Genomic DNA, 17,707 nt, shown 5'->3' with positions numbered 1-17,707 from the left:
CCCCTACAAATCGTGGGCCTCAGCTCATAAATCATTAACTGCTCAAAATAGCTATTTATGTACTGGATAAAGTTTTCAATATTTGAACATATGAGAAATAAATTCCTGACACAGATCTTCCTCACCCTGAAATTGTATTTGTTTGTCTGCTACTTCAAAACATATTTCTGAGACGTGATGTGTAATATAGTCACTTAGGTACTTTACTGTGTACATTTGTTACTAGTAGCACACGTCTATATCTAGATCTACAATAATATACTACTGTCATATTCCATTAGACAAAAGACCATTAATGACTATTTCTTTAAGCCATACACATATTTTGTGCTTTAGTAGCTAGTAATAGTGCTGCTTTCTCAGATTTTTTAAAGATGTTAAAGACTTTTTCTGAGTACAAAGATGAAGGTATTCAAATCTGTTAGTCTGTTTATTACTACTCATTTTCCGTTCCTTTAGATTCAAAGTGTGGTTGTGATGAAATCTCTACTGTCTCCAGGGACAGTGCATATATGCTGAGCTTGTCACTTCTGCAGTATGCTTTCTGATTATATGGTATCTCTTCCATTGTCCTCTTTTTGCAGAAAATGAAGTAAAAGTATGTTAACTGTACTTAAAATATCTTCACCATTTACCTTTTTCCCTTCTGCAATTCTTTGGAGTGTTGACATATTCTCTTACATCACTATTTATTTCTGCCAAAGTGACAATTTTTTTAAGTTTTATGTTTGTGGCCAATGTTTCTATGTTGGCATATGACCTTTGCATGAGGCTGTGCCTGCTTACTATACAGAACTTCACCAGAAGGAGTTTATGGGTTGTCTCTTTCACAGCAAGCTAATTTACATTGCCAAAAGGTGAATTTGGCTTGATTACACTTGCATAGTTTCAAATTTATCGTGATTTTAACCAGTTGATTTCAAATGTGTTCCTTTTATAATCTTTGTTAACACTATTTTGATCAGTAGCATACTTAACTTTCATTTTGCAGAAGAGAGAGTTAATTTAATAACTTATTATTGTATGTGGAATCAGTATATTCAGTCTTCATACTCAAAGATTTCATTCCAGTCGTTAGTTAGAAAGCTGAGATTTTTTTTTTCTGAGATGCACCAGTCAAATGATTCTTGTATCACACTATATTTTACTGCATTATTGATTTTCAAAATAAATTCTTGACTTACCACATACTTTCTTCTTGTCAACAGTTAATGCAAAACCACATCAGCATCAGTTGAAACACTGTTAAGAACTTTGCAATAAAAGTCTGCTGAGTACAACCTTAGCTTAAACTAAATCTGTAAGTCAGCTTTATCAACTATAAATATCCCAGTTACATTCAATGAATCGAAACCTGTGAGGCAGCACTTAATCCTATCACTTTAATTAATCAAATATTTATAATTATATGAATTAGGCTTGTTTGCAACCCACCACATAGCCATTTCACTGATACATGCATTCAGTTGCGTAATTTTGAAACTTTTAATAATTGTGTAATTTTTCCAACTCCATGTAAACATGACTTATCCAATACCATTGTGCACAGTGGTCCATGGACATAAATAAATAAAAACTTGTGTGCCAACCTATTGATGGGCCATCAAAAGGGATCTTTCCTAGCCACTCAGAATCCCAAACCCCTCACCTTGTTTAGATTCATTGATGACACCTTCATTATCTAAACTGAGTGTTAGGACAGCGTATCCACATTCCTTCAGAACCTCAACACATGCTCCTCCCATTTGCTTTGCCTTCTTCTGGTCAGCTTACTTTTATTGACCTCCACCTCACAGTTGGCCCAACAAGTACCTCCATCCACATCAAAACTACCAATAATCAGCAATACCTCTATTTTAACACCTACAAATAAACCACATGAAGAAGTCCAGCCATACAGCCCAGCCGCCTGTGATCATCACTTCTCCAGTGAAGAGAAGTCCATCCCTAAGTATGTGGAGTGACTTTCTGAGACTTTTGACTACCCCCCTCATCTTGCCGAGAAACAGATCTCCCACATCTTGTCTTCCCAGTCACATGCCATACCCACTGACTGCCCACTAAGGAATGCCATTCTTGTGGCTCAGTACCACTCAGGTGTGGAACAATTGAATCAAATTTTCCTCCAGGATCTTGACTAGCCTACCTTTCCTTGTGCCCTGAAATGAGAAATATCCTCCCCACTTCTCCCAAAGCAGTATTCTGCCACCAACTCAACCCATTTAATATCCTTATCTGTCTCTATCTCATCCCCACCCCAAATACCTTGTCCCTTGATTCATATCCCTGCAAAAGACCTAACTGCAAGACCTGTCACTTACCATAAAATGGGGTAATTGAAGCAATGGACTGAACATAAATGAAACTTCCATAAAAATACAATATCATCATGTCAGAAGACAAATTGGAATACATTCAGAGATTTGCTTGTCTAGTCTGGGCTAAACCAATCTAACAGGGAAATTATGAATTTCAAAGTTGGTGACAATGTCAGTTGATGTTTTGTTCTCTGTGTGCTGAATTTCCTTATGTTGGACTTTACTTGTAAGTACCACTAAATTATGTTGTTTTAGTTTAAGTGCATAGTGGGCAAATTTGCATTCCTCTTTCATTTACCAAAAGTTTAGTTTTAAAGTATACTTTAATCTGACTTATTTTAGATAATTGAAAATGTAGAAAACTGTTTTTGGAATTTGTGGGATGAATAGAAAGTTATCTTATGGATTCCTCAGAAGAAGACCAAGAATTTAATGGAAATGAAGAACCGACTGACACTGTTCTGAAGCTAGGACATTATGGTGTAAATAAAGTATATGAAATGAGTAAGCAGTCATTTATATTTGTTTTAACAGAAAAGGAGTTATTTTTTAGTCAAGGGGGTGTTCTAAACCTCTTTGTTACTACTGGTAGTATTACTTGAAGACTCCTGGACATTAAGCATGATGTCTGTGATTTACTGTATTAACAAACAAACCAAGTTCATCAGTTTCAAGTTACAGTAAAGTAATTAGAAGTACATTTATTTCGAGAAAACTCAATTTAAAAAAGCCACAGTTCATGTAATATTTTTAGTCGTCATATAGAAGGTGGCAGGGGTAAAATACAGGGAGCAAAAGGCTATTTACAATTTGTACAGAAACCAGATGGCAGTTATAAGGGTCGAGGGGCATGAAAGGGAAGCAGTGGTTAGGAAGGGAGTGAGACAGGGTTGTAGCCTATCCCCTGTATTATTCAATCTGTATATTGAGCAAGCAGTAAAGGAAACAAAAGAAAAATTCAGAGTAGGAATTAAAATCCATGGAGAAGAAATAAAAATTTTGAGATTCGCTGATGACATTGCAATTCTGTCAGAGACAGCAAAGGACCTGGAGGAGCAGCTGAACGGAATGAACAGTGTCTTGAAAGGAGGATATAATATGAACACCAACAAAAGCAAAACGAGGATAATGGAATGTAGCCAAATTAAGTAGGGTGATGCTGCAGGAATTAGATTAGGAAATGAGACGCTTAAAGTAGTAAATGAGTTTTGCTATTTGGGGAGCAAAATAACTGATGATGGTCAAAGTAGAGAGGATATAAAATGTTGACTGGCTATGGCAAGGAAAGTGTTTCTGAAGAAGAGAATTTTGTTAACATGGAGTATAGATTTAAGTGTCAGGAAGCTGTTTCTGAAAGTATTTTTATGGAGTGTAGCTATCTATGGAAGTGAAACGTAGGTGATAGTTTAGACAAGAAGAGAACAGAAGCTTTTGAAATGTGGTGCTACGGAAGAATGCTGAGGATTAGATGGGTAGATCACATAACTAATGAGGAGGTATTGAATAGAATTTGGGAGAAGAAGAGTTTGTGGCACAACTTGACTAGAAGAAGGGATCGGTTGGTAGGACATGTTCTGAGGCATCAAGGGATAATCAATTTAGTACTGGAGGGCAGCGTGGAGGGTAAAATCGTAGAGGGAGATTAAGAGATGAATACAGTGAACAGATTCAGAGGGATGTAGGTTGCAGTAAGTACTGGGAGATGAAGAAGGTTTCACAGGATAGAGTAGCATGGAGAGCTGCATCAAACCAGTCTCTGGACTGAAGACCACAACAACAACATAGAATAAAACTTGTTTCGACCAGATAAATTTTATTTCTTATTCTCCAGATCCAGAATAGATTTTGACAAGCCCTTATTCATCCCAAAGACCATACAATAGAAAAATAATAAGATTAGCACTACTGATTGTATTCACTCCACTCTGTGGGATGAATGGAAACACCAAGTGTTTTTATCTTTGTTTTGTTATAAAAGTCCAGAATCCAGTTATTAGTTGAAAAGTTATTCACAGAATGTATATTTGCATATAATTATGATTTTCATATTTCTTTTTAAAATTAGCAAGTATGTCTTTTAAAGTTGAAAACTGTTTCTATTCACACCATTTTACAGTATATCCTCCCACAACCACCTACCCTGTTCATGTCTAAAGCATTTCCTTACCCATCAAAGGCAGAGAAAGCTGTGTAAGCAGCCATGTGGTGTATGAACGTACCTGCAACCAGTGTGTGGCAGTCTACTTGGAGACAACCCTTAACAAACTGTCCATGGACATGAACTGCCACCATCAGTCTGCGACCAAGAGGCTGCTGGACCACCCATTTGTCGACCGTTCCACACAATTTGATGTGCTTGACTTCAGTGAGAGCTTGACTATTCATGTCATCTGTATTCTTACCACCACCACCACCACCACCACCACCACCAACATTTCTGAATTGTGCAAGTGGGATATCTCTCTGCGTTTCCCTGTCCTTCAGCAGGGTCTGTCCCCTTTCAATTCTCACTCCAGCCTTCCATATGCCTTCTGTTCTCTTCCCTCCCTCCCCACAATCCCCAGCCCCTAGCTCATGTGCATAGTTGTTTCCATGTTTGTGCTATTTTCCCCTCCAGCTCAGCTTTTCCAATGTTACACCTAGCAGCCCACCATCCTGCCACTGTTACAACTCGGTATATTCCCAAAAGCAACATTACAGCATCTTGTGTGTGTTTCTTGTGAATCCCACGAAGGACTTTGTCTAAAAACTGAACAGTATCCAACAATCTAATTTTAAATGTGCCCATCTGCCATTTAACATATCTTCTATGTCGTGAATAGCAAGTCACCATAATTGTTATAGTTAATTTTAAGTATTTCAGTTTTGTCTTGAAATACATTGAAATTTAAATGGCAAAATACTGCCAGATGGTATTTTCTGGGACTTTCCAGAAACATTTGATTGTACAGTTCACAGTATTCTGAAAAGAAGCTCAAATGTGAAGGTGTCAGAGACTTGTGGGTAACTTGTTTTCACCCTATCAGATTAAAAGGGTATGGGGTGTTTAGTTGTGAAACACAGTTCGTATAGACAGTGAAACAGCATTTTCAGAATGGGGAATGATCACTACAAGTGTCGTAACACAGGAATCTGGTATTGTTCTTCTTACTAATAAATGATGTTGCATCATATGTATCCAATAATCAGATATAATTCTCCTTGCTGATAATGCAACTATTGTGTTCACTGTCACTGAAATTGGATATAACACAATACCTAAAACACAATATCTACATTTCTGTATTGTACAAGTTGTTACCAAGCGCTAGGATAAATCAATAAGTGAAACATAAGATTTTGGAGCTGAAAATGTCAGAAAAATTGACTTACTTTTCCTATTTTCATTTACTAATGTCTTAGTACATGATGTTACGGGGAGCACATCGTTGAGGAAGTGCATGAAACTTAAATGCAATCTAAAACTTCTGAATTTGCAATAACACTAATGAACAAGCAATGCTTCACAATTGCTACATTTGTATGGAAACCTCCTCCTCCCCCATCGCTCTGTCCATCTCCTCCTCTCCCCTTCTTTTTTTATCTCCTCCTCCTCTTCCTCTATCCATCACCTCCTCTCCCTGTTTCTGTCTCTCTGTCCATCTCCTCCTTCGCTTCTATGTGCAATTCCTCATTCCTCCCCCTCTCCCCAATCATTGTCCATCTCCTCTTACTCCCTCTCACTGACCTTGAGTCTTGTTTGTTGTTACAGCCAGTGAAACCCTGATTGGAAATTGAAGTCACTTAAAATGAATGTGTAAATCAGTTGGTAGCTGATAAGCTACTTTCCTGTTTGCTGTTAAAACAAACTGTGAGGGAGAAAAAGAAAACAAGCAATACATAGTTGTGTACAATTTGTCTAATGACTTAAATGGCCTGCTGTCATGGTTAAAACTGACTGAGAGATAGAAAACAAAATTTTGCATTTCAGAGCACAGCATTTTCTGTCTCATAAACAGAAAACTCGTGAATGAGAAAAAAAAAAAAAAAAAATACCACCACAGCCGTATCTCGAGAATGCTATCTTGAGAATGCCTTTATTTTATCATGACTAATTTTGACGGCACATTACTGGCATCCACAGGCCTCACCACTGCCAAAACAGCATTAGATTTCATTGGCACATTTACTATGGGATCCTTGATACTAGCACACATGGGCTTTATCAGGAGTCTGCATTTGACATCATGTTGTCTCCACTGAGGATGGTGGTAATGTGCCACCAAAACTAATTGTGTGGTAGAATAAAGACATTCTCAAGATACAGCTGTGGTGGTATTTTTTTCTCATATATATCATCAGCTGAAGTCACTTGTCCACGCAGTAAGAGGAACATCCAGAAATAGAAAACTTGTGCATTGTTGTTTAAAAAATATGTCCTTTGTCCATGTTAGTGTTCATTAGAGTATCATGTAAAAATTTGAAATAAGTTGGTTAAGAACTTTCCGAGATTTTTGGTAAGAGCTTTTCCTCTTCATGAATTATTATATATATATATATTTATAAAACCATCGATATTAAAATACGAAACATATGTTCAAGTGCCTATTACAGTATCATTTAAAGATAGAAGTAAATAGATCAACATGGAGCAACATTTTATTAGTTTGTTTTGTTTATTAGTTTATTTTGTTTTGCTTATAGTATTTCACTAATTGTCTTTATTATCTGAATACTATAGTGGTGCAGTTGATAAAGTTAGCTCATTGTATGCTGGCAGTGAAAAGACATTTTGTATTGTGTAAACTTCATTAAGTGACATCAAAAGTTTGTGTTGAAACAAATATTTTTTTCTTTTCATATTCTTTACAGGAATGATACAGTCAAAACAAAAGTTAAGAGGTGGTTTGATGAAAAAGGCTTTATGTTAAGGTCAAAAGTTCATCAATGGATGCAAGGTGTTGTCGATAATGCATTAAGGGAGTACAGAAGTAGTGACACGAAAAAAACATTTAAGGTATGTTCTTTTTATGGCAGATACAGAATGCATTTGATGTACAGACTATAAGAGAAAATTCTATGCAACCATTGTTGTAATTAATTTAATTTTAAGCTTCTAGTATATGGTCAAGATGAATGAACAGCTGTGGAAGATGCGGTATACATGAGAAACTATGTGAATATTTTAACTACGTACTGATAATGTGAATCATTGATGGAAATTGTTGCTTAGATAGAGCTTGTACTAACTAACAGGTCAGCTAAAGATACCCTTGCTAGTGCCTATCTCCAGTTAGAACATGTAAAATAATTAAAAAGATTTCATGTTTACCAAAAATTCCAGTCCTTGTTAGAGTTGTCTCCTAAGTATAATAGCACCAATAATGTTTCAGTGACTGATTGAGTTATTCATTTATTTTTTTTTATTTATTCTTCCATGGTACAATGTATGATATAAGGATGTAAAATTAACTATCTTTTCTGGGTGTCAGTACTGGATACTCGTGTCTTGAATTTCCTAATGGAGACATGTATCTCTTTGTTGCATTACTCTCTGCTGGTAATGAAAAATGGAACCCTTTATTGAGACATCAGGTTACTCAAATCAAGTAAATATATGGCTGAAATATAAATGTACTTAATAACTTGTTTATTTCCACAACAAAGATGATGTAACATTGATTCTACAAAATCTAAGACAATACTAGCCATAAATTGCTGTTGCCACTGGTCTTTTTGTGTGTTTCAACAATCAAAATATGAAACAGTTATTTTGAAGTTTACAGTTAAGGTGATTCGTTTTCTAAAACAATTTAGATTTACAATTTGTCGCAATCTTTTTAAAATACTGTTATCAGTGCCAAAATACGTGAATTAGTTTTTCACAATAATCTTTAATTAATAAATGTTAATATTTGTTGGAACCAGCTCTAATTTTGATGGAAACATGAATCCTGAATTTTCACACATAGCTACACAATTATTGCAATTACATTTCTGCGTATGAATTGTATAAATATGGGTTTTAACATTAGTTTACGTATATTGCACATATTTTCAGATAGTGTCTATATTTCATTTCATTTTTTGTTGTTCCAGGTATTCTAGTCACATCAATATATTCAATTTATAATGTTGCAAATGCATGCTCCTTTGTTTGTATTACTTTGCACAAGCATTGTGAGATTGTATCAGCTCCTCCAACATAGACAGATTTGCTATTTTTGTTAAGAATCATCTCATTCTGTAACTATTAGAGTTTGATACAATGGTTCTTATTAAATACATACATAACAAATATTCTTGTAAATAACATGATAATTCCTTACATTTTTTGTAGTTCTTATATGTAGTCCTTCAGCGTTTCTATTTACATGATACACGTTGTGGATAAAGTTACATATTACAGTTTAAGGATGATCCTTTGGCTCTTGGGTACTATTTTAAGTACACTATGTGATCAAAAGTATCTGGAAACCCCCCAAAACATACTTTTTTAAATATTAGGTGCATTGTGCTGCCACCTAATGCCAAGTACTCCTTATAAGCGAACTCGGTAGTCACTAGACATTGTGAGAGAGCAGAAATGGGCACTCTGTGGAACTCAAGGCCTTTATACGTAGTCAGGTGATTGGGTGTCACTTGTGTCTTACATCTGTATGTGAAATTTCCACACTCCTAAAAATCCCTAGGTTCACTGTTTCCAATGTGATAGTGAAATGGAAACATGAAGGGACACATACAGCACAAAAGTGGACAGGCTGATCTTGTAGGTTGACTGATAGGGACCGCCGACAGTTGAAGAGGTTCGTAATGTGTAATAGACAGACTCTGTCTAGACCATCACACAGGAATTCCAAACTGCATCAGGATCTACTGCAAGTACTACGACAGTTAGGAGGAAGATGAGAAAACTTGGATTTCATGTTTGAGCGGCTGCTCATAAGCCACACATCATGCTGGTAAATGCCAAACAATGCCTTGCTTGGTGTAAGGAGCATAAACATTAGATGATTGAACAGTGGAAAAACATTGTGGGGAGTGACAAATCACAGTACACAATGTGGTGATCAGATTGCAGGATGTGGGTATGGCAAATGCCTAGTGAATGTGACCTGCTAGCGTGTGTAGTACCAACAGTAAAATTCGAAAGTGGTGGTGTTATGGTGTGGTCGTGTTTTTCATGGAGGGGGCATCGAAGAGCAATTCAGGTATGATGATTGCATCTTTCAACATGATCAAGTGCCTGTTCATAATGCACAGCTTGTGGCAGAGTGGTTACACGGCAATAACATCCCTGTAACGGACTGGTCTACACAGAGTCCTGACCTGAATCCTATAGAACATCTTTGGGATGTTTTGGTATGCTGACTTCATGCCAGACCTCACCGACTGAAATCGATACCTCTCCTTGGTGGAGCACTCCGTGAAGAATGGGCTGCCATTCCCCAAGAAACCTTTCAGCACCTGATTAAACATATGCCTGCGAGAGTGGACCAACACCATACTGAATTCCAGCATTACCGTTGGAGTGTGCCATGAACTTGTAAGTCATTTTCAGCCAGGTTTTCTTGCTAGTAATACTGGGCTGAGAGACCTATGGAACCAGAGCTGTCAATTTATTGAAAATCCTGAAGAGCATGAGTGGTTTTGAAAGCATAATTATGATACTGCTGTCACGGAACTCGATAGGAAACTGTGGGTCAAATCGAACAGAGCTCGCACTGGGCATGGATGATGCACAGACTCTCTTTACAAATGGAGTGCTACAGAGTCTCCAGATTGTAACTGTGGGGCTCCAAACCAGACAATGAAGCACATTAGAGATGAATGCCCCTGACATTCCTACCAGGGGAGTTGGAGCGACCTCATGAAAGCTAACAATACATCTCTTAAATGGATCAGAAACCTACATATTGACATTTAGTTAATTTTTGTATGTAGTTTCGTACTTTCATATTCCTGTTGTATATAGTATTACTAATGTTATATACCTGTAATTTTACACTGTATGTCAACCATACAAGTAAATAAATAAATAAATCTGCAAACCACTGTGAGGTGCATGGCAGATGGTACATCCCATTGTGCCAATCATTAGGGTGTTTTCCCATTCCATTCTCGTATGGAGTGCAGAAAGAATGGCTGTTTGAATGCCATGTGCATTCAGTAATTATTCTAATGTTATCTTTATGATCCCTATGTGATCAATACATAGGGGATTGTAGTATATTCTTAGTCATCATTTATAGCCAGTTCTTGAAACTTTGTTAATAGATTTTCTTTGGTTAGTTCATGCCTGTCTTCAGGAGGCTGCCAGTTCAATTCTTTCAGTATCTCTGTGACACTCTCACATGAATTAAACAAACTGTTACCATTTGTACTGCCCTTCTCTGTATACATTTAACGTCTCCTGTTAGTCCTATTTGGTACAGTTAGTGTTACTTTTTTAAACATTGATGGTTGACACATCTGATATTATCGACAGTATTTTTAAAAACTATCAATTTGTGATTAACTATCAATTGTTTTATGAAGGTATTTCAAATGAAAAATAGCTTTCTAAGAATTTTTATTGCTTAAAATACAACAAGATTTGCAAATTTTGTTTTATGAAAAGTAAGGTATTTAAATTATTGTCCTTTAGACTGTTGTTTAAGATACAACATTAGAAGATACACATAAGGTGTTTAAATTTTTCTGCTTCAGTCTGTTGCATTTTTAAGTAATTATTTATCCTCCCTTGGAGGATGCCCTCTCTGCAAGAACCGAAGTTGCTGGACACCACTAAAATTTAATGACCATTGAATGCAACACACTATTTGATTTTGCATAATATTCTAATACACAAGCATGCTTGTCTACTACAGGTTTTTCAAAATACTGATGTAGGTCAATTATGGAATCACTGATTGGTGTAACAACATTGACATTATGCTGATGCTGATTGGGCACAAAAAGTAGATCATCCGATTTCAAACTGTTAGACGTATCAGTAGACATATTAGCACTGCTCATGGATGCTTCTCTTTGAGGTATTATCATAGTAGTTGACTCAGTGATAGCAGCATACTCTCCCTGAAGTGTCCTCTGCTTCTTGAAATGCCCTGTAACAAGTTGTTTAAACCTAGGATCTAATAATGTCACAAGCATATTAACAGTCAATGTGTTAAATGGTTTCATTTTTTCATTGTTTGATTTAATCAAGGAATCCGGAACACTTTGTCCTTAACTAGTTGTTCAGGTGCCTTACAAGTGTGAAAAATTTGCAGCAATACCTTGTCTAAGAAGTCTAATTAAGGAAACAGTGATATGACTCCCCTGAGTTTGTTATTGTTGCCACTTCAAAATGTTCAAGTACTTCTTAAATTCTTTGGAGCACGTGGGATGGGCTGTTCAATCGAGATGGCATTTGTTATCAGTCTCAATTCTTTTTTGTTTGCTTTTTTTTTTAACATGGTGCAGTTGTGCAGTTTGTCACTGGCTAGTGTAAAGTTATGAAAGAAAGCCACAATAGCCTTTAATTTCAATAGAATTTTGGGTGAATGTCAAATCCTTAAAATTTAGGCAGTTTTTTCAATAACTGCAGTGTTGTCTGTAATAACTACTACTGTCTTATCATGGATATTGTTTTCTACTAAGATTTGATTCTGACCTGAAAAAATGTAATGCTAAAGTAGCCTGACAGTATGTCCAAAAGTTTGCATAATATTGTCAAAAAACTTATTTTTTTAACATCTTGTTATCTGGAAAATTACTTTCATATATAAAAAAAATAGTTCTCATAAAAATTGGGCCAATATATTACTTGTCGATGTTATGTTGAGCTTAAGTGTCTTAGAAGCATGGGGAAAGGAGGAAGAGGAAGAAGAAGAAGAAGAAGAAGAAGAAGTAGGTCACCATAAGGAATAGGGATGCGAGAGGGGAAGTGTTTACTGGTCTGCCACGCAATGCTGCTACCTTAGGTGTGCATGCTTGCTGATGAACTGCAGCAGATACAGTGTAGACTGCACATGGAAATAACAAGATTGAAACTGCGTTGAACAGTCAAGGGTGGCTTCTTCACTCGTTATTTTTTTTCTCTGTTGAGTTGACACTCAGTGCAAAACAAAAGGGCCATCACTGTACTGCAGTGCTACAGCTGCTATATCACTGAGGTTGGTAGCACTTGCGATCTTAGTGCAGTCAACGTTAAGCATGTAGCTCGTAGAAGTTTTGTTGGGTGTTTCGCCTTTCATCGGGGGAAGCTCACAGAATGGTATAAAGACTGCAATATGGTATTAATGAAGGGTAAAGAAAGGTGTGGTGAGAGACAGCAGTGCTGGCACCTTCATCCATCATACCACTGTATTCCTATAATATACCTGTGCCACTCAAAGTTTGCCATTGACTGAACCTGATAGATAGTGTTTCGTCTGCTTCACTGTAGTGGCGATACAACAGCTTCGATTACACAGTAGCTGAGTATTTTCCGTTATCACTGGAAAGTGCCAATTTGATTAGTAAGGCCTATATTTACAACTTGCTATGGTTAGTCATTTGGCAAATGTATGCATTAATATAGACACTGTTTTATAAACACTGAAAGTTTTGATTCTGTTCAGATTTGCTAGCACAATGGGAGCACTTCCACATAAATAACCACAAAAGCAAGTATACCTGGACGACGACAACACAGTAATTTTAAAGACACTGCCAGCTGATTTTGCTATGCTGTATTAATTTCAGTTCAGACAGTGTTAGGGTTCGTGTTCATTTCTCACTTGTTAGTCTGCTATCTCTCAAACTCAAGGGAAAACTTTGGGTGCTGAAATAACAATGTTTTGAGAAAGCACATTACAGAGACATATATGTTCAAATGTGTTGCTTATTTGTAGTAATGAATAAGAAAATATATTAAGTCTGTTGTAACACAATTATTCAATGATCTGTTATGGTTGGCAGTATCTGTAAACAGAACACAAATGACACTACGGCTTCAGATTTCTATTTACAAGAAGGGTGGCAGGGGGGGGGGGGGGGGGGGGGAGTGGGGGCTGGGGGCTGGGAAGGAAGGGGTGAAACTGCCAAGAAATACCTTACAAGAAACGAAACTCAGCATGGCAAAAGAAATATAACATCGATTCTACATTGTGATGCTCTGCAGTTTTTATCACTTTTAATATGGGTGAAACTAATTTTTCATCTATAACAAAGTGATAAGTCAGTGGCAGTATGCCTTCATTTGCATTGCTTTTCCACATGCCCATTGTAATACTGAAAACAATTACATTTTGTAAGGGCTTTCTGTAATTTAGTTTTTATCTCTTCCTATAGTTTTGAAATCAGTGAACATTTAAGTGTGCTTTTATCTGGCAACTCATATCTGCTGTCCAAATTTTTTTCTAGCCTTGGTAATCAGAAGTTCTGTACAGCAGCATATTGACAGCCATCATTTGTGCATAAAGAGAATAAAGTTCTTTTTTTTATTTTTGAACTGGTGCTGTAGAACTAACTTCCGTTAAAATAATTTTTATAGAGCTTCTCGATTCTTTTGGTTGCACCTCTTGCATTTGATCTACCCCACAAGTTGATCCCTCACCTTTGAATTCTATTACTAATTCATGAGTCCTAACTTTTCACCATGCTTCCATTTTAGTGGTGTCTTAAATTAGTCCTAATCCCTGATCATGTTTATAATCTTTAATGCAGATGGTACACTTTACAAACTGACTATTATCCCCACTTTCTTGAAAAAATTCCACACAGATGATCGATTTTTACAGTTCATTTTCAAAATAAAAAAAAAACCTCGATTTATACACCTCTTACATAAACACAATTATCTTGGAAGCATGGAATTTCCTCAGCCAACATAGACTATCAGTGACATGTGAAAAGTAGTGATTGTGTCATGTTGGCACCATTCAGAACACTTCTTAGCTACTGTCCTCTTTTTCTCACTGCTGCTGACAGTGATACAGCAGTTGTGGCACTATAGTTGTGTGATGAAGAATAATCCTGTGTGTAGTGTTTAAATAATGAAATGAATGATGGAGAAGCCATTGTTGTCACATTGTGGTCACCTCCTATGATACCCCTTAGAGCTGGAATCTTTAGAGACAGAATTCTTCCTCATGATACTTGAAAAATTATTAATAGGTTCCAGAATGGCATAAACTTGAAAAAATGAAAAAAAAAATAGTGAGCTTTCAGACAAGGGGTTTCAGCATTAATGGGCAAGAGCTTAAGAAGCATCTAAAGGATTTGGAGTTTTGCAGAAACATTTCTGGACATTCACAGTCAACTCTTGGCAAGAAGAGATTAGATTTGTCTCACATCCACTAAAACATTCACGTTTTGCCCAAATTACTTAAGAATATGCAATGCAATGCTGTGACAGCAGACAGTATGTAAGTACAGCTGTATATTTTAATGATTATGTCCAGCCACCATACAAATAATAAAAAAAAAAAACTTGACACCCTGTAGGTTGTGCTTTCACCATATTTAGTTTTGTGGGAGCTGCTGTGTCCTTGAAGGAACAAGGTCCGTTAGTTGACCACAGCATGAGCAACCAACATATGAATGATATTTGTGCTTCTGCAAAAGCAGAAGTGATGCAGGGGCATTAGGATTGTGTCAGTGTTGTGTGTTTTCAAATCACTGTACACGTTAACAAGTACAACTGAAAACACTTGTACGTACAATGAGGAATCGGAAACAAAAGAGGACAGTAGAAGAGGTGTTTAATTAATAATAACAATAATTGTATTTATTTTAAAATACATTATACAGTACAATCAGAAACACTGAACAAATATTTAAAATATCATTTTTCCCGCTATGAACTGTGTTGTATTAGAGCAGCCTTACTTACAGTTGTATTCCTTGGTACAAGCAAGTAAGCTCTCACATTTGAAGAAGAAAATCAGTATAATGCGCTTCCACAAAATCTAGTTATTCATTGGAGATTTGTGTTTAATGCCCATCAACAACAAGGTCATTAGAGATGGAGCACTAGCTCGGATTAGGGAAGGATGGGGAAGGAAATTGGCGGTACCCTTTTGAAGAAACCATCCTGACATTTGCCTGAAGTGATCTAGGGAAATCATGGAAAATCTAAATCAGCATGGGCAGATGCGGGTTTGATCCATTGTCCTTCTAAATGAAAGTCCAGTGTGCTAACCACTGTGCCATCTCACTCGGTTCATTATTTATGTGTGTTGTTTTTACCATAAGCGTCTGATGAGTACGAGATGTGCATGACCGTGAGTTGTCGTCACTGGAAGACAAACAAGAAAATTTCCTCTTTCCCCCACAGTGACCAATCTGATAACAACATACTTTGTAAACAACTTAGACTGGGCAAGGTGCCACTAGATTTGTTGTTGGTTAAATACCTCCATACAATCTACTTTCTCTCTGCACTCCAAACACCATGGAGGTAACAGGAAATGAAAATTTTTCAGGCACCGATTCAAAAAGAATTAAACAACAAGATTGTTGATAGTTCAACCAGACTACCAATAGTGACGATAATGCGGATACTATCAATTAACTGATAGTTTATCAATGTTTAAGTAACACAAGGTATGGGTCCCATACAATTGAGCAATGTTCTAGGATGGGTCACACAAGTGATTTGTAGGCAATCTTCTTTGTAGACTGATTGCACTTCCCCAGTATTTTACCAGTAAACTCAAGTCCTTCACCTGCTTTTCTGACAACTGAGCCTCTGTGATCATTACATTTTATATCCCTACAGAGTGTGACTCTTTAATGTTACAGTCATAGGATACAATTTTTTTTGTTTTGTTTTTGAAGTGCACAATTTTACATTTCTCACCATTGTGAGCAAGTTGCCAATCTTTGCACTACTTTGAAATCCTATTAAGAACTGACCAAATATTTATCCAGCTTCTTTCAGACAGTATTTAATTATAGATAACTGTATCATCTGCAAAATGTCTGATGATTAATATTGTCTGCAAGGTCATTAATATACAACATGAACAGCAAGGGTCCCAGCACACTTCTCTGGACACACCCAAATTACTTATATATCTGACGATGACACCAAGATAATGTGCTGCATCCTCTCTACCAGAAGTCTTCAATCCAGTCACAAATTTTGCTTGATTCCCCCTATGACTGAACTTCTGAAAGTAAGCACAGGTTTGGTGCCGAGTCAAATGCTTTTCAGAAATCAACCTGACTGCCTTGATCCAAAGCTTTCATTATGTCATGTGAGAAAAGTGTGAGTTGGGTTGCATACGATTGGTTTATGGAACCCATCCTGGTTGGCACTGAGGAGGTCATTGTGTTCAAGATACCTCATTATGTTTTAGCTCAGAATATGTTCTAAGACTCTACAACAAATTGATGTCAAGGATGTTGAACAATAGTTTTGTGGATCAGTTCTACTACCCTGCTCATAGATGGGTGTGATCTGTGCTTTTTTTGAAGAACTGGGCACAGCTTTTTCTTCAGGGATCTATGGTAGATTACAATTAAAAGAGGGGCTAACTCAGCTGCAAATTTGGTATAGAATCTGACAGGGATTCTGTCAGGCCATGGAGCTTTGTTCAATTTTAATGATTTCAGCTGTTCCTAAACACCACTGACACTAATTCATATTTCAGTCATCTTTTCAGTGGTATGAGGATTAAATTGGAGCAGTTCTCCTGGGTCTTGTGTGTAAAGGAAAACTTGGAAATGGAGTTAAGAATTTAAGGTTTTGCTTTGCTACCCTCAATTTCAGCTCGTGCCTCATTTGCTAGGGACTGGACACTTAACTTTGGTACCACTAACAGCCTTTACGTATGTCCAAAGTAATTGGTGTGCGAAAGATCTTCTGATAGTATTCTGCTACCGTAATCATTGAAGGCATCATGCATTGCTCTCTTGACGGCACACATGTGTCATTCAGCATTTCTCTATCTACGGTTTGTTTTACATCTATTATGCAGTAATCTCTGTTTGTTTAAAAATTTCTTCGCAGTGACTGTATACTGTGGAGGTCCACTCCTATTATTGACTGTTCCACTGGGTACATACCTATCAAGGGTCTGGTCAACTACATAACTTGAGCCATAGTTCCTCTGCATGCTCTTGTCCTCATTGAGATATGACACTACTGATTTTTTATGTAGTTTATTGAACATATATATGTTCTGCATGTTTTAGTTGTCCTTTGTACATTGGTAATCATTGCTGCTACAACAGTTTTGTTTTTTTCTGTTGGGATGTAAGTAGTGACTTGCCCTGGTTCTATTCCTACGTATTGAGCTGTTTGTGGCTACAGACGAATGTTTTTTCTAAGGTACATTATACTCTAAAATATACACTGAAGAGCCTAAGAATGTGATACACCTGCCTAATATAGTGTAGGGCCCTCGCGAGCTTGCAGAAGTGCCACAATATGACAT

General features: G+C 36.8%; 1 protein-coding gene across 1 annotated transcript in view; it reads left to right on the top strand.

Annotated features, from left to right (window-relative positions):
* LOC126356224 (uncharacterized) overlaps positions 1-17,707 on the top strand; it is a 184,138-nt gene that overhangs the window by 82,452 nt on the left and 83,979 nt on the right. Inside the window, exon 5 of the mRNA XM_050007043.1 lies at positions 7,170-7,314. Coding sequence (XP_049863000.1) covers positions 7,170-7,314 — 145 coding nt within the window. The remainder of the gene's footprint in view (positions 1-7,169; positions 7,315-17,707) is intronic.

This window comes from Schistocerca gregaria, chromosome 3 (genome assembly GCF_023897955.1).
Source record: "Schistocerca gregaria isolate iqSchGreg1 chromosome 3, iqSchGreg1.2, whole genome shotgun sequence".
Lineage (NCBI taxonomy): Eukaryota > Metazoa > Arthropoda > Insecta > Orthoptera > Acrididae > Schistocerca > Schistocerca gregaria.
The sequence above is the reverse complement of the archived record's forward strand: the minus strand, read 5'-3'. Positions and strand labels throughout refer to the sequence as shown.